The sequence below is a fragment of the Notolabrus celidotus genome, chromosome 23 (genome assembly GCF_009762535.1).
Source record: "Notolabrus celidotus isolate fNotCel1 chromosome 23, fNotCel1.pri, whole genome shotgun sequence".
In the NCBI taxonomy this organism is placed as follows: Eukaryota; Metazoa; Chordata; class Actinopteri; order Labriformes; family Labridae; genus Notolabrus; species Notolabrus celidotus.
Genome location: NC_048294.1, coordinates 24,598,802 through 24,617,297, shown reverse-complemented (window position 1 = coordinate 24,617,297; position 18,496 = coordinate 24,598,802). Strand labels below are relative to the sequence as shown.

Sequence of the window (18,496 nt, the reverse complement as noted above, 5' to 3'; positions counted from 1 at the left end):
ACAGTGGAGAGGACAAACTTCCTTTAACAGGCAGAAACCTCGAGCAGGACCAGACTCATGTTAGACACACATCTGCTGAGACCGAGTTGGGTCTGGAAAGAGGGATAGAGGAGATTAAGAGAGAGAGGGAGCGGTGATAGTGATGAGAAGAGTAGTAGTAGCTGTTGCCGCTGGAGTCCAGCACGTCCGTATCAGCTGGAGTCTGGAACGTCCACAGCAGGAGGACGTCTACGGCAGCTCAGAGGAACCTACGAGACAAGGGAGCTCAGGGACTCCAGAAAGGTCTATGGTTAGTAACTTTAATGGGACAGGGAGAGTTACAGTTAGTGATGAGGGGGTGAGATAGGATCCCAGTGTGTCAGTTCCCCCGGCACTCTAAGCCTATAGCAGCATAACTAAGAGCTGGTCCAAGCCTGATCCAGCTCTAACTATAAGCTTTATCAAAAAGGAAAGTTTGAAGCCTACTCTTAAAAGTAGAGAGGATGTCTGCCTCCCGGACCCTGACTGGTAGATGATTCCAAAGGAGAGGGGCCTGATAACTGAAGGTTCTACCTCCCATACTACTTTTAGAGACTTTAGATACGACCAGCAGGCCTGCCCCCTAAAAGGCTTCACCTATCTGCCGATCTATCGTGCATCTCTACTTGAACTTCTCCCCTCTCCCTCTTACATCATGAATCAGTTTGTCATGTCTCCCCCCTCAGGTGTCGTACTTCCCGTTCGACTGGCAGAACTGCAGCATGGTTTTCCGCTCTTACACCTACGACGCCTCTGAGGTCGAACTGCAGTACTTCCTGGATGAAGAAGGCAAAGAGATTCAAGAGATCGTTATAGACGAGAATGCTTTCACCGGTGAGTGCCTACAGTTCATACAGTACCTGAAGACACTGCACGTGCTCCTCCTTTAACAGCCATGTGTCGGTGTTCCCACAGAAAACGGAGAGTGGAACATTTGTCACAAACCCTCGAGAAAGAACGTGAAAGAGGACCTGTATGAGGACATCACCTTCTACCTGGTCATCGAGAGGAAGCCTCTCTTCTACATCATCAACATCATCGTGCCCTGCATCCTCACCAGCGTGTTGGCTATCTTTGTCTTCTACCTGCCTCCAGGAGCAGGTCAGCACACATGACACACTCTGACACTGACTGCACATCACTGCCACAGAGATATATATGAAGGGATGCTGTTTGATCCAGCGTCTAATGTCATGACAAAGAGCATGTGTCTAATACTAGACTCCTTCATGAGGTAGGGGACCTTAGGTGGGATTTATTATAGATGGAAGGAGAGTGACCTTGGCAAGGAGGCAACTTTATCAGTCTCCGGTCTTGAGGGATGTTCTCGTACAAAGAAGAATTTATAGATTAAACAGAACTGATGACGAGCAGTTTGAGCACGCTGATCTTTGAGAGCACAGAATCTATGAAGGGTTCTCCGATTCAAGGCTGCATTTAGGAACCACGTTCTTAACATAATACAAACCATCAAACTCTTGTAATCGTGTCTCTCTCCAGCGTGAATGCAAATAGCTTAGAAACTCTGTAGTTTAGAGCAGCGGCCCCCAACCTATTTTGCACCACAGAGTGGCGGGCGGTGGCAGGTTTAAAATAAAATTGTACACTGAGCAAAACACAAAGTGCATTAAAGTACCACTCACCAAAAATGGAGAATCAGTGGGAACCCTGAGCTTGTTTCTCTGCAATGACACGGTCCCACCTCAGAGTGATGGAAGACAATGACACACAAACTGTGTTCCTTATGTTCCTTATGTCTACTTTGTTTTGGTCACCGTCACTGCAGAAAAACCCACTTCACAAAGATAGGATGTTGGAAATGGAAGCATTGTTTTTATTTACTTTTGTGGCTCTCTGGATATTCTGCCTTGATTTTAATCCAGAACATTGGCAGGTTTGAAGTTGACTCAAACATACTTTTAAGGCCACCGTCATTTGCAACCTCCAGCAGCCGATCCTGTCCAGCATGGACATGCTTGATGCACCAGGCATGTTTGCAAACGGGCCGCAGATACACTCCTTCATACTACGTGGATCATTTGTGGTTGGGAAGTAATGCTGAAACTCTTTTGATAGTTGAGATAAGTGGTCTTGCACCAGGTGGGAGAATGGGGGCCCAGGCTCAGTCTCTTCCACAACCCCGCCACATATTATGCAGAGAGGGATCGGCGCATCAGAATCACCTGTCGGGATAAACTGACTCTTGATATTTTCTATTAAAGCTGGGGTTGGTAATCAGATTTAGATCCACTTTTTGTTATACTGGTTAAAATGATCTTTATGTCCTGATGGTAATCAATACATAATGTGTTCTTAAAAAAAGAGGTACAAAAAAGCTGCTATCTACAGCCGGAGTAAACCTGGAAAACACCAACCAATCCCTGCCATCAGGAGCCAAATGATGAAACCAATCAAATCCCGTCCTGCCGTTCTGCCCGCCTCCTGCGTGTACATTTCCCTGGCGTGTACTCCTCATCCCCTGCCTCTGCTTCCCCTGCCTCTATTTACTGCCCCTCTCACTCGACCTCAGGCCTGTCCCCTCTTACCCAATGAGGTGCTTTGCTCAGGACTGTAGTCCGGATCAGAGTCTAAAAAGCTCTCACCACGGGGGCTCTGACAAGCAAAAGAATTAATGACATTTAGTAAGTCCTACAGAAATATATATCAGGGTTCCCACGCGTCCTGGACAACCTGGAAAACAGTTGACCAGTTTTCCAGTACTGGAAAACACCTGGAAAATGGGAGAAAAAGTCAAATGTCCTGGAAAATCACATATAGTGCTGGAAAATGATTCCAACATGGCTGCGTGTGACCTGACCCTATTAACAAAACACATCCCCATTCATTGAAAGTTGAGTGCATGCTGTGCTGGAAAAGACAGCGACACTGCGCAACTTTTTTCACATCTTTTCTCCTTCACTTCATAATCATGCATTCACAGAAAACGGGGGTATATTGTGTATGTTTTATGGTACATTTGGCTCAATTACTGTACTCTAGCTCAGTTGTTCTCAAAGTGGGGTCCTGGGACCCCTAGGGGTCCGCGAACCATAGCGTGGAGGTCCCTGAAATAATTTGAATACATTTCTAGTAAATCATAAAATTGTGCTATGTCATTAAAAACAGCATACACCATTGTTATGATACCATTTGGTGTCTGAAGGGATATGTGAGTCTTGTTACTGTTAATTTTCTGAAAGCGTTTAAGATCAATTACTTGAAAAGTATAAATGCTGTCATGTTGAGTCCACAAGGAATGAAATGACCCTCTGTTTTAAAGGATACAAGTGGGATTTACTGGATTCAAATTGAAGTGTTATCTGTTTATCACTATGGTACAGGTCTGAAGGATTTACATTGATACGTTTTACAATACAAATAGTTCCAAGGGCAACTAAGAGTGCAAATGGTAGTAAGCATGTGCTTTAGTGATGGGGAGTTGGGCTCTTTTCAGAGAGCCGGCTCTTTCGACTCCCGAACGGCTCTTAATTTAGGATCTTTTGTAGCCGTATGTTTTACCTTAACTTTGCAAAAAATAATGGTTTGTGTTGAAAACCCTTTAACAGTGTTTTTATGAGAAGACTTATAATTGCCCAATTGTGTGCATTTAGTCTGTTACAAAACCATTCTCACCCTGATCCTAGGGTTATGATTAGGGTTAGGGTTAGGATTAGGGTTAGGGTTGTGATTAGGGTTAGGGTTAGGATTAGGGTTAGGATTAGGGTTAGGATTAGGGTTAGGGTTAGGATTAGGGTTAGGGTTGTGATTAGGGTTAGGATTAGGGTTAGGGTTGTGATTAGGGTTAGGGTTATGATGAGGGTTAGGGTTAGGGTTAGGATTAGGGTTAGGGTTAGGATTAGGGTTTGGGTTAGGATTAGGGTTAGGGTTAGGATTAGGGTTAGGGTTAGGATTAGGGTTAGGGTTAGGATTAGGGTTAGGGTTAGGATTAGGGTTAGGGTTAGGATTAGGGTTTGGGTTAGGATTAGGGTTAAGGTTAGGGTTAGGGTTAGGATAAGGGTTAGGGTTAGGGTTAGGGTTGGGATTAGGGTTAGGGTTAGGATTAGGGTTTGGGTTAGGGTTAAGGTTAGGGTTATGGTTAGTGTTAGGATTAGGGTTTGGGTTAGCATTAGGGTTAGGGTTAGGATTAGGGTTAGGGTTAGGGTTAGTGTTAGGATTAGGGTTAGGGTTAGGATTAGGGTTTGGGTTAGGATTAGGGTTAAGGTTAGGGTTAGGGTTAGGATTAGGGTTAGGGTTAGGGTTAGGGTTAGGGTTAGGATTAGGGTTAGGGTTAGGGTTAGGATTACGGTTAGGGTTAGGGTTAGGGTTAGGTTTAGAAACAGAACCAAACTTATGCAAAGAGAACCAGAATCAAACTCAACCAGACCCGAACCAGAACCGAACCAGAGCCGAACCAGAAACGAACCAGAACCGGACCAGACCCGAACCAGAATCGAACGAGAGCCCTACCAGAACCGAATCAGAACCGAACCAGAACCAAATCAGAACCGAACCAGAACCGAACTAGAACCGTACCAGATTCGAACCAGAACCAAACCAGACTTTAAACAGAACCAAACCAGAACCAAACCAGACTCGAACCAGAACCGAACCAGAACCGTACCAGAACTGAACCAGAACTGAACCGGAACTGAACCGGAACCGAACCAAACCAGAACCAAACCAGAACCGTACCAGAACTGTACCAGAATCGAACCAGAACCGAACCAGACTTGAAACAGAACCAAACCAGACTCGAACCAGAACCGAACAAGAACCGAACCGAACCAGAACCATACCAGAACCAAACCAGACTTGAACCAGAATCGAACCAGAACCATACCAGAACAGAACCAGAACAGAACCAGAACCGAACCAGAACCGAACTCAAGCAAAGTGAACCAAAACCATAACTAAACTCAAGCAAACAGAACCAGAACCAACTCAGGTAAACAGAAACAGAACAAACTCAAGCAAACATAACCAGAACCAAACTCGAACAAACAGAACCAGAACCAGAACCAAACTCAAGCAAACCGAACCGAACCGAACTCGAACAAACAGAACCAGAACCAGAACCAAACTCAAGCAAACAGAACCAGAACCAAACTCGAACAAACAGAACCAGAACCAGAACCAAAATCAAGCAAACAGAACCAGAACCAAACTTGAACAAACAGAACTAGAACCAAACTCGAACAAACAGAACCAGAACCAGAACCAAACTCAAGCAAACAGAACCAGAACCAAACTGGAGCAAACATTATTAATGTCCTCAGGATGGCATTGAGAAATATCAGATGCCTCAGCTTGGATGGGCTGATCTGATTTCTCCTCTCAGTGAGTATTCCCCCAGTCTTAAAGAAGACTCTCTCTGAAGCAACAGATGAAGCCAGGATACACAGCCTCCCCTCCATCACCTGAATCCTATATCCTCACATGTGATTGGCCGCATAGCCGCCATGCTGACCAATCAAAACAAAGTTCTGCTGTGAGCAGAGCTGGGGCTGAGCACTGAGAGAGCTAAGCAGGGAAAGGAACAAACTGGGAGCCGGCTCTCTCTCGATGTAAGCCGGCTCTTCTGATTCACTATAAAGCATCGGCTCTCAGAGCTGCAGCTTTTGATCATGACACATCACTGATGTGCTTAATCTGTGTTACAGTTATGAGGGGGCCATGGACAATTTTCTCACCTGTAAGGGGTCCCTGGCTCCATAAAGTTTGAGAACCCCTGCTCTAGCTAGTAGGAGTGCAAACTCCTGATAGTGAAAACAAACAGAACAAAAAGAGCGACACAGCTGCACAGAAACTCCACGATGTAGACATCGCTGATCATAATAGACATCACCATGCAGGAAGACAGTTTACATTTTTCTAAACCTCTGAGAGATCTTCAAATACAGAGTGTGTCTTTACACCGGTGAGATTTTTTCAGAGTTTACGGTAACTCAATTAAAAAATCGTGACATTTGCTTTGTTTTATATGGACCACTTAGCAGGATGAATATCAGGATTAAGCAGGTATATTTTGAGTCTGAGTTGAGTTGAGAAACATTTGTGGCCATTTTTGTCATTCAGTTCTATTTATGTCATTAAAGCACTGATCCTCTGATCATTATTATTATTTAATTATTTCAGTAAGGCAGCTTCCTGATTCCTTTTCAGGCTCTTTTGTTTTTTTCTTAGCTCATTTTATATGTTTTGAGAAAAGAGAAAGCTGAGATGTTGCCCATCATTGTTACTTGGTTGCACTAATAAAGTGAAGTGCTGTACATCTGTGGTTGCATTGTTCTATTATCAATTTGCCATCATTTTTAAGTATGTAAGAGATGATTTCATTGATAGCCATAGACTACATGTCTTTCAATGTAGACTTCCACTGAGAGGAACATATTAGACTATTTAGGAACTAAATTAGGAACTAAATTTAGACTGTCATACCAGCTTGATCATCACTGAAAATGTCCTGGAAATGTCCTGGAAAATGATCTCTGGAAAAGAGTGGGAACCCTGTATATGTATTGTAGGGGGGGGGCACCTATCTCCTTATCTCCTTCGTGAAGTAGCTCTCCAAAGACGTTTGTTTTTGGCTCATTTTAGCAGGTAGGCCTTAATTTTTTAGTATCACGTGACTGAGAAATGTACGTGTGGAGCGCGTCAACAGGAACAGACAGAAGTTATTAAAGAGCATTCGGTTTTTCAAAATAAAACATCTTTCAGTGTAAAACGGAAATAAAATAAATGATTTATTCTTTCTGTGCGGCCCTGTACCAGATGACCCACTGACCGGTACTGGTCTGTGGCCCGGTGGTTGGGGACCACTGGTGTAGAGTCTTATGATGGTGGTAAGCATTTAAAAATAGACTTATTTCAAAATATTGTCACATCATTTTTTTTAAATGTTCCTGATGTTTGATTTAAATAAGACTCTGTTAATTATTAGTATATTCATAAATAGTCATGGGTGTGCTGTGTTGGCAGTAGTTGTGTATATTTCTTGGTGAGGTCTGTTGTTGATCTTTATTCCTTACTGGCTGTTATACATTGACATGTGGAGTTTTGTTTCTGATATAATGGCCCCTCACATGCTAAAGACCCGATCCAGATCTCCACCCTAAAGCTTAAGCACTTGAACCCTAAAGGACTTTAATACAGTTAGGCATGCGGTGTGTGATTGTGTGAGTCTGTTGAGATGGTATAGAAATGAGGAATGAGGCACGCTATCACAACATCCCTGTTCGCCTGGTAACAGGTTATGTCATTCAGTTATATGAAAATAGCCAGCTGCCACTTTGTACTTGTGTTTCTTATATTACAGTCTTTGTTTATTTATACTTCAATCCTATAAATTAACCACAAAAGTGATGAGCTTGGATTGTTGCTGATAGATATACTCAGACTGTTTACATGTTTTCCCATCACGTCCATGCTTGCATTGTTTACATTATTGAAACTATATCAGTTGACTACATTTGAACATTTGTTAACATCTAGTTGGGAGCTGGACAATCACATTCTTCCTGTCACTAAGCTCCCAGTGCATTGTGGGTAAATCTTCCAGGAGAGTCTGCAGGAATAAGGAGTCACAAAAAGTGCATCATTTGGTGTTGTAGAGTCACAGCCCTTGATGAGGACTAGGGGTGTGCCGATTCATCGATTGTTAGATTCATCGCGATGCGACACGTGACGATTCAATTACGATTCCTAAATGTTCAAAAACGATTCTTTTTAATATTAGCTAAATGACAGGAACACAACCGCTGCTCGCAGAACGAAAGTGAAAGTTGCGCATGCCACCCGGACACCTGTAGGAACAGACCAGGTGAAAATGGTGGCAGCTAACACTTTGGCTACAGTTACTGAGTCACTCATCAGGCTCAAAAGCTAGCGTTTAGAAGCATTTCGGTTGTTATGAACATGAAAATGGAAAGGGCATTGACAAAACCTACTCCATATGTAAGCAGACCTGCCAACACTCCTGATTTAGGCAAGAGTCTACCGCTTTTTAACTTATCCTCTCGCTGTACTCCCGAGTTGTTATTTCTCCCGACAATCTCCCTATTTCACGTTGATGTCAATCAAATGAGTGTCCCTCAACTTCTTTTTCAAGAAGTCCTCTGCGTGAGCCTTATAAATCACCCCCCAAAACATCCACCCCTCCTCTCCCTGTAGATGGTTTGATCCAAAAGACGCTGCTTGAGATCATATCTGATAGCAGGTAAACACAGACACCGAGCGACAGGTCGATCTGTGACACCGGTGGCTGAAGTGTTGATTAGACGGATTGTTCTGAGTTCAACCAACTTCTGCACTGTTTAAAGGGGACATATCACGCTTTTTTCATCAATATATATTGGTCTAAGAGGTCCCCAAAACATGTCTTTAAAGTTTATGCTCAAAAAAACACTTTGAAATCAGATTTTGGTCTGCCTGAAGAACCCTCTTCTTCAGTCCTCATCAGAGCACTCTGTTTTCTCTCTGACCACGCCCCCTCAGGAAGTGGATGTGGTCTCGGCTCTCCAGCACGTTGATCTAATGTTTACATGTTGGCTGAATATACACGGCTGCTCAGAGATCACGTTACTTCAACCCTCTGAATCTGATCCAGAATCTAATCCTGACGGAGAGGCGCCTGTAGCAGGACCTTTCTGAAGGATTGGTCACAGATTTAGTGTTTCTTGTTGTTTTATTTATCAGTATGTAGACGTGTGTCTTGGTACACAGCTACCAACATGTAGCTATGTGGCTATGCTAACTAGCGCTAGCACTTATCCATGATAAATAAAAATCATCCACTAGATCTTCAAATCTGCAGACGTGGGGAGTAAAACCAACCTTTGTGTTTATTAAGACAGCCTACAACTAGCATGCCTCCCTCCTAAGCTCCTTGTTAGCACACATTTGTGCAGGTAATGAAAAACGGAGGAGGGATTCAGTATTATTTTATACAGTCTATGGGCTGAACAAGCTCCGAGCTCTGACTCCGTGACAGACCGGATATTGTTGTTACGTAACAAAAACACTGAAGTCTGAAACGGCTGGTTTCACACACATTTACAGAAAGGTGGAGAAATCAGAACAGGGGCAGAATGGATTTTTTTCATTCTCGGGGGGTTTGTAGACATGCCAGGGACACATATTTCAGGTAGAGAACCATTAAAAAGTCCATTTTGCATGATATGTCACCTTTAAAGGTTTGATCCATCCCTCATTAAAGTGGGTTAGCCCTGTTCTTGCTAGCTAACTTAAGTTGTGAAGTGCAATAATGCAGCCTCCTCTTTAAAGTTCATAAGGAGAGTTTAGAGCTGTGTGACATTTCAAGTATTTGACTTACTGATCCGTTTATTAAATGGTGATTTGTTAAAATAAAAGATAATGGAGATAAATTTGTTTTGTTACTTTAATTAATGGATACTGACAAACATACATTTTTTTAAGTATGAAGTAGCCGCGTGATAACCGTTGAATAATCGAATCAAACCGTGAGGTGCCTTAGATGGCACACCCCTACTGAGGACTGCATTAAACACTCACACACCTACTGGTAACACACGTCAAAGTCTGAGAGTGGGCCAAAGAACTGTCATTTAGTTTTGCATTAGTAGATTCAGGATATACAAAGAGACATGTTGGCTGAGGTTACATGTGCATGGTGAACAGCTCACAATGTTGTTGACTGTAGTCCAAGTTACCAAACCTCCAGTCTGAGTCTGGTCCTGAGTTCAAGAGCTACCAGAGAAGAATCCAAGTGCCCCCATTACCTGAGCATTTATAAACAGGACCATAGTTTAACTCTGAACTATCTGCTTCATGTACCTCAGGTGTGTGTGAGAACTTTTGGATGTGTAGAAAACACATTTTATTCATTAACACTAGATTCTGACTCATGTCTGAGATTTCAATCGTCAGTAAAGCTACAGCGCAGAAGTATAAATCAGCCTTTAGGTTATCAGCAGTCAATGTCCCTTTAGCTTCTTATTTACTTTGCTGGGTTCATCCTGGACAACTGTCTCAAAGTTTAAGCTTGCCCCTGTCTTCTTCTCAATGGTTCTTTGATATAATAAGAAATAATAATTGATTAGACTTTTCTAGGTACTCAAAGACTCTTTACATGAAGTGCAAAATGGATATACCGCACATGTTCATAGTGCCCTATTACCCCTCTAGAACACTACGCTCCCAACATGCAGGCCTGCTCATCGTACCTAAAGTCTCTAAAAGTAGTATGGGAGGTAGAACCTTCAGTTATCAGGCCCCTCTCATTTGGAATCATCTACCAGTCAGGGTCCGGGAGGCAGACACCCTCTCTACTTTTAAGAGTAGGCTTCAAACTTTCCTTTTTGATAAAGCTTATAGTTAGAGCTGGATCAGGCTTGGAGCAGCTCTTAGTTATGCTGCTATAGGCTTATGGGGGAACTGGCACACTGACGCACTGGGATCCCATTTCACCCCCTTCCCCCCCAACCCCTTCATCACTTTCTTTAACTCTCCCTGTCCCATTAAAGTTACTAACCATAGACCTTTCTGGAGTCCCTGAGCTCCCTTGTCTCGTAGGTTCCTCTGAGCTGCTGCAGACGTCCTCCTGCTGTGGACGTTCCAGACTCCAGCTGATACGGACGTGCTGGACTCCAGCGGCAACAGCTACTACTACTATCCGTCTCATTACTATCATCTCTCTCTCTCTCTCTTCATCTCCCTCTATCCCTCTCTCCAACACGGTCTCAGCAGATGTGTGTCTAACATGAGTCTGGTCCTGCTGGAGGTTTCTGCCTGTTAAAGGAAGTTTGTCCTTGCCACTGTAACTTGCTAAATGCTGCAAAGTGCTCTGCTCATGGTGGATTAAGATGAGATCCGACTGAGTCCTGTCTGTGAGATGGGACTGGATCTTATGTAGGCATCTTGGCATGAACTGTTGCTGAACAAGACGGCACATGCACTTGAATGCACTTGTCAGCCCTCTCTCCATTAGGGCCTCAAACACAATAAAACAGTCTGTATCAGAATGTAAGACAGAGGCTCAGGCATGCAGTCAATGCCAGAGTCTCAGTCCAAGTCTGAGTCATCAGTGCTTGAGTCAAAGTTGAGTCACGAGTCGAGTCCTGGAAATCAGGATCAGAGTTGGACAGCCCGAGTCTTAGCCTGGTAGACAGTGAAGAATTGTGTAACTCAGATGGAGATGCTTCTGCTTCCTCCTGTTTCTGAATCAGATGACTGATTCATTCAGTTAAGAGCTGCACTTCACCAATAACTACAGGCAGGGTTGCTGTTTGCAGAATCAAGGAAGATGTCAATTAAAACAAGGGATCCTTGAGAAATTGTCTAAGAAGCAAATACAGTACTTCTCTTAATTATCAACTTTCATTTTCAGTCAGACTGAATTTATTTATGCATTTGTGAATCATAAATGCATCTAAATGTTCCTTTAATTATATCTAACTGAACCCATCATGTTCCCCCTCTCGTTGTGAAGGCATCACAGTGAGATTTGTTATGATTAAGTCTCTTTTGTCCCCGCTGTCTGCAGGAGAGAAGATGACCCTCTCCATTTCTGTCCTCATCGCTCTGACTGTCTTCATGCTCCTGCTGGCTGACAAAGTCCCTGAAACCTCCCTCGGCATCCCAATTATTGTTAACTACGTCATGTTCACCATGATCCTGGTCACGTTCTCTGTCATCCTGAGTGTGGTCGTCCTCAATCTGCATCACCGAACGCCCAGCACACACATCATGCCCACCTGGGTCAGAAAGGTGAGGATTAACGTTTACTCTTCACAAACACTAACCCTACTCCAGTACTCTCATCTCTTTACTTCAACTTTACAGGTTTTCATTCACTTCCTGCCCAAGTACATCGGCATGGCACGGCCAAACCCGGAGGAGCCTCTTTTAGAGGAGGAGTCTAACGAGGACACGCCCAACCCAAGCTATATCAGCAGGCAGCCTGGAGGGGAGTACTTCTTTCGTAAAATAAACCCTGATCTCGTCTTACCCTGGAGAGGGAGGTAAGTGGATCCACCAGGGGATGACTCCATCAGGTTATAATCACTATGAATGCTGCACTGATATGACTCTTATGATTAAAGGGATAGTTCAGTTTTTTTAAGTGTGGTGTATGAGATGCTTTTCAACAGTAAGTGTGTTTAAGCGTTTTTCGACCGCAGGAACTTTACCCCTGAACTACGTGCGTTTTGAGCGGTGGACCCAGGGTCTAAATTTAGTTCAGGCCCCAAAACAGGCCCTGCTAGAGGGGTAGTACTTTTCAAAGGTCCCGGGACTTTGGGGGGGCAGGGCCTGCAATGCTGAACGTGTCTGATTGGTAGATTAACTGCAGTCCACAATAACATCACACACATCTGTGATTCTCTTGATTTCTCTTTCTTTCATTAGTTTTTATTTGTTCGTTCTTTTTTGTATGTGTGTGTACTTTTCAAAAGAAGAAGTTGTGATTCTCTTGATTTAGCAGCTTGTAACAGTAGTCTTCTCTCAGCCCACCGTGAATGCGTCTCTCCCGGTGTTACGGTTTTAAAAGTGACCCTGTAAACTGGAGACCTTCAGCTGAACGTGTCAGTGTTTGTGGAGTTTACACAGCTGTTGAAACACAGGGAGTTCCTGGGAATGCAAACTAGTTTAGTTTTTATTAAGATTTCAAAATATCCTCATCAGGTATTTAATGATCGTCTAAAGACGTTTATGAGGGATGCATCCGGCTGAGAGTCTCCAGTTAACAGGGTCGCTGTTTAAACCAAAACACCGGCCGATCTCTTCCACGGCTTTTTTGAGTTCAAAAGGATTTTAAAGCCGTGTTGAAACGTCTTTGCTACTCGCGCTTATCTCCTCTCACGTGTTGATTCAGTGAATCCATCTGTGATGAAATATAGCACCATCTAAAACAGAGCCAGCTGAGTCTCTTCATGCTAACAGGCTAACTGTTGTGTTGCTCATAATGATACCTGCCTGTCCGTCTGCTTCTATGGTGTCATCTGTGATGAATGGCATTCGTCTTTGTTTGACTGCCCTCTACTGGTCTGGTGGTGTAGTGCATTTACTTTTTTTTCCTCCATACGTCACTGGCCTGATTTACACAATCTACTCGGGACTTCAGCCCGCGGTCGAAACGCAGACAACAATGGGGGCACAGGAACCTTTTAGTTCAGGGGAAAGTAGTTCTGGGGGCTAAAAGATCCTTTAGCCACAAGTGATTCTGGTCAGCTCAGCCCTTTTGTTGAGAAAGAGTCCAGAGAATCTGTATGGAAGCTAGGCTATCAACCACCACAACCGGGGTCAGCCCTACTGTGAGTAGTTGACTTTAACAAGCAAAGCACTGTTCTTGCTCTATTTGGAAAATGATCAGTGATTATTTTGCTATCAGAAAAAAACCTGTTCATTTTTGCATTATGTTCAGATGCGGCACATACTGTATGTGTTCTTCTGCCTGTCGATTCGACGCAGAAGTATAACTCAGGCTTTATTAATCAAAGAGCGGTGAAGCATGCACATGCCAGCATAAACATTAAATCTTGTTCATAGACATTTAGCCCTATTAGCTAGCAAAGCCCTGTTTGTAGAGCCTCTTCAGAAAACATACGTCTGTTTGCTAATCCTGTTTCAGTATCAGCCATGAGAAAAACAACAGGCACATAAATTCAGTATAAAGAAATAACCAATCACTGATAATCTCATGTTACTAAGTGAGTCAGTTAAAACCTCCTCACTGTGCCTTTAAGGAAAAGTCAGAACAAGCTTTTAGTTTGAGAAAAATGAACAGTCTACGTATATTCTTACCCATCAGGAGCATTAGCCACCACAGACCTCCACTAACACCCCTCAGAGGCCTGGTTTAGTCTCCCTCTGGGCCAAGATGTAGTCCCCTTCCTTACACCATCAGAAATGTTTTTCTATTAATGTTAATAAAAGTCGGCACAGCCATGAATCTTCTTTGTGTGCCAAAGTGTGAATGTCAGCGCCGATGCCAGATGAGCTTTTACAGTGAAGTACACGGCGTGCTTGGCAGAGTTACAGCCTTCACCACAGCAGCTCAGAGAATCTGGCAAGACACCGGCGGTACATACACTTCCTTCAGCTTCACACATTAAATGTTACATTTAATACGACCTCAGGAGAGGAGCAAACACAGAAGATTAATGATCCGGGTAGATGGAGCCAGACGAGTGCTTGCATTCTGAACTGAGTGTAGGTAACAGGACCTAATGGAAGAAAAACATCAGAGCTGATGTAGGGGCAGTTTTTAATGCACAGAATACCGTATACGGAGGACCTTATGAGTGTGAATTTTAAAAACTGTATGCAAGAGGCTTTTTAGTATGCCAGTTTGTGGCCTCAGCAATAACAATGTCAGACCAGCATCAGAAATATATCACCTGCAGGGCTGAGTTTTTCTCATTATCGTATTCAAGGCGTCTCTAGGTATGCAAACTTTAGGCTCATATGATACCTTTGAAAGTTCAAACTTCAGTAGGGTTGGGATATTTATGTTCCATGTATCTTTTGGTCTTTGGATTTCTCTTCAGCAAGGAAGTAGGAATTGAAAAATATGTGGTTATTTGATTTTCTGTTTTAAAATCAATCAATCTTTATTTGTATAGCGCCAAATCACAACAAACGTTCTCTCAGGACGCTTTTACAAACAGAGCAGGTCTAGTCCACTCTATGTCAAATTATGAACAGAGACCCAACACCAAGACAGGATAAGATCCAGTCCCATCGCACAGACAGGACTCAGTCTGATCTCATCTTAATCCACCATGAGCAGAGCACTTTGCAGCATTTAGCAAGTTACACTGACAAGGACAAACTTCCTTTAACAGGCAGAAACCTCCAGCAGGACCAGACTCATGTTAGACACACATCTGCTGAGACCGTGTTGGAGAGAGGGATAGAGGGAGATGAAGAGAGAGAGGGAGCAATGATAGTGATGAGACGAATCTCTGTTTAATCTTCCATAGCGATTCAGAGCGTGTTATGTTAATCTACAGCTGATACATGTTGCTGTTTATCATACAGACATGATTACATGAAGAATAGAGAGGAGGAGATGAAACCATGAGCATTGCACCTTGCAGTATTCAGCTAGTTACAGCGGAGAGGAAAAACTTCCTTTTAACAGGCAGAAACCTCGAGCAGGACCAGACTCATGTTAGACACACATCTGCTGAGAATGAGTTGGGTCTGGAAAGAGGGATAGAGGAGAATAAGAGAGAGAGGGAGCGATGATAGTGATGAGACGAGTAGTAGCTGTTGCTGCAAGAGTCCAGCACGTCCGTATCAGCTGGAGTCTGGAACGTCCACAGCAGGAGGACGACTACAAAATTGAAATTCGTAGAAAATCAGCATAAGTGAAGGTTTATTTTTGTTTTGATTTTTTTCTACTGTGAATCAAAAAGACAAAAAATAGTCCCTCTTTTTCATTTTCTGTGACCAGATGTGATCATGGGAAAGTGCAGAGCAGTAAAAGACAGGCAGGGGAACCTTCCAGAAGTTTGTATGTAAAAGTTTTGTCACTTGCTGACTCTCTTTGTTTGTCCTTTAAACTCAGTCATCAAGAAAAGCAGAGTCATCATACACTTTGTTTCTAGATCAATAAATCACAAAGCTTAAATGAACACAGGGCGAGTCATCAAACTGTAAATCAATCAATAAGAAGATTATCAACATTTTTATTTAAATCAAGAATCTGCCTTCAAACCGTACTGTCCCTCCAACCATGCTGTCTAATCTGCCAGTAGGCCTCCGCCTTGCCACCCAGCCCCGGCATCACAAACAGCTCAACAGTTCCCAAACCAAGCCTGGTGCTGAGCAGCTCTCATCCCGTTCCAAAGGCATCAGATTCAGCCCCGGCTAAACCCCTCAGCCCGTCCACAGTCGCCAGACACTAAGCCTCTGTTTAGGTTGGGCATTAGGGGGTAATCCCACAGAGAGGAGGGGGAGGGAGGGGGCACAATAGAGAGTGGGCAGTTGAGTGGAAGGGAAGACCAGCACTGTGTGATCAAGGCATGGGAGGACTTTGTGGTTTTTGATGTGGGAGAGATGGTGGTCGAGCTCTCAGGCACTATCAGGCACCATCAGGCAGTCAGTGTCATCCAACTCTCTTATCGTGTGATTCTGTCACATGTTAGTCAGAGGACAGGTGCTGCACTTCACATATTTATGAGAATGTCCTGCAGGTTTGATGATCTGCTTCAAAGCTTCAGAGAAACAATCAAACTCAATCAATGAGAATCAATAGAAGACAAACATTTTAATAATTGACTGTCATGACCGTTAGTTTCATTCACTGGTTTCAGCTTCTGAGATGTTCAATTTTCTTTAGGAAGGAAAGTGTAATGAGAACTTTAAACAAAGAAAATATATTTTATATTTTTAATTGATTAAATAGATTTGTCAATTTGTAGCTCTGCTTGCATGTGCGTCTGCATCTGAGTGTAGGTATTACTAAGTGTTAATATCAAACATAGTGTAGGTTAGGAGTACGACGGCGTATTAGGACCATTGTAGAAAGAAAAAAACCCTGAATGGATCCAGAAAAAACAAGTAATAATCTCAGACTGATATCACAAATTTGGGAGATTACAAAGTCCCAAATTCTGAATTCTGAAAAAAAAAAGTCACAAAACGGTTAGAAAAATGGTAGAAAATTTACTAGAATAAAAGTGACAAATTGGAGAGAAAATGGCAACTTTGTGGGAATAAAAAAATCCAAATCTGTGAGATTATAATAGCAAAATTGTAACAAAAAAGTTGCAAATGTGTGAGGGGGAAAAAAAGATTTTTGAGAAAAACGTAACAAAATTGTGACAAAAAAAATGCAGCTTTATGCAAAAAGAGTTGTATATTTTTTAGATAAAAGTAATGAATTTGTGATTAAAAAAAAGGTCATGTTTATTTTTAAGAAAAATTAAGCAAATTTTTCAGATCAAAAAGTTGCAAATTTGTGACAAAAAATGCAATTTTATTTTAGAAAAGGGTCTTATTTTCTCCTTTGTTTTAAGATAGAAGTTGCATATTTGTGAGAAGCACAAATCCAGGTAATATTTTTTATAGGATCCATGTTGTTTCGATTCTGAACATCCTGGTTATGCCAAAGACACAGACAGAAAACAGAGAATGCCACATGCACACCAAGTGATAAAGTGTTGGAGTAGGAAACATTGCGTCATCAGGTCAGTTAAGTCAAAGTCAAAATTAATTAAGAAGTTAGTTTATGAGACAAATCAATCAATCAATCAATCAATCAATCAATCATCAATCAATCAGACTTTATTTATAAAGCACTTTTAATACAATGACATTGAAACAAAGTGCTGTACACAAAAACAACTTCAAATATAATAAATTAAAATATAAATACATAAAAATAAAAAAATCTATTAAAAATACATTTAAAAATAAATATAAAAAATTTAAATAAAAAATAAAAATAATATATATACAACTTTTTAAATACAACACATGAATCATAATGAAAATGCTAAATCCATCTAAAAGTACAGTTTAATAAGGTCAAGCACGGCAGACATGATGCATACCTGCAGCGTCTGATGTTTCAAAGAGAAAGGCGATGACGTTCTTTGGCAACATTTACTGAGTTTATCTTGCAAATTTGTATCTTCATAATCTCACAAATTTCAAAAAGTAGTGACGTTGATCTCAGAATACTTATCTTCTCTCTCTCTCTCTCTCTCTCTCTCTCTGGCCCTGATCTGCCGTGGTATGTGAGTACAAAGACTAAGAACACAGTTGATTATGAGTCAGTTACTCAAAATAGGTATGCACATGTGCGATAGGTATTATAGGTACACATATGTTGTTGTGTGAGGGTGTGTTTGTGTCACAGCGAAAAGGCTCCATAGATCTGCAGTAATGAATACAAGCCGGGGAATGTGACTGGCACGCAGCATGTACAGCACCGACATAGCTCTGCGCTGAGCTGTGACCACACACACACACACACACACACACACACACACACACACACACACCTCTCTGGTACAGGCCCTCTCAGCCGTTCCCTTTTATATTGTCTGGCAGGCCATGTGTTGTCACGCTGTCTCCCTGTGACTCTGATAACTTGTCCCGCTCCTTCATGACGCATGACACTGACTGCTGAAGGTTCTGCACTTTATTAAACATCATGAACAATGTCCTCCCTATATACAACACATACATACAGACGCTATACACCTAAGACATGAGCTGGAGGGTCGATCTGACAGTTCCTGTGTGGCGCCTTGAGGAGTCTGAACATGTTGGTGTACAGCCAAATGCTCTCAATGACAAAGACGACTTCATGAGGAGTATCACAGTGGAAATGAACGGCCCTGTCACCTTGTGAGAGTTGGTCTCATTGGACTCACTTTTAATTCCTTTCTCTGTCATTTAAAGAGCGGGCTGCGTCCTACAGGCACCTCCACATACCTGTGACCAATATACCAGCACAGAATGCAGAGAGACAGAGACACTGCAT

General features: G+C 42.5%; 1 protein-coding gene across 2 annotated transcripts in view; it reads left to right on the top strand.

The window, feature by feature from the left end:
* The window catches only part of chrnb1l (cholinergic receptor, nicotinic, beta 1 (muscle) like), a 118,138-nt gene that overhangs the window by 89,672 nt on the left and 9,970 nt on the right, over positions 1–18,496 (top strand). For both annotated transcript variants that reach the window (XM_034676561.1, XM_034676557.1), the window contains exons 6-9: positions 705–852; positions 934–1,119; positions 11,540–11,763; positions 11,839–12,017. In XM_034676561.1, the coding sequence (XP_034532452.1) occupies positions 705–852; positions 934–1,119; positions 11,540–11,763; positions 11,839–12,017 (737 nt within the window). The remainder of the gene's footprint in view (positions 1–704; positions 853–933; positions 1,120–11,539; positions 11,764–11,838; positions 12,018–18,496) is intronic.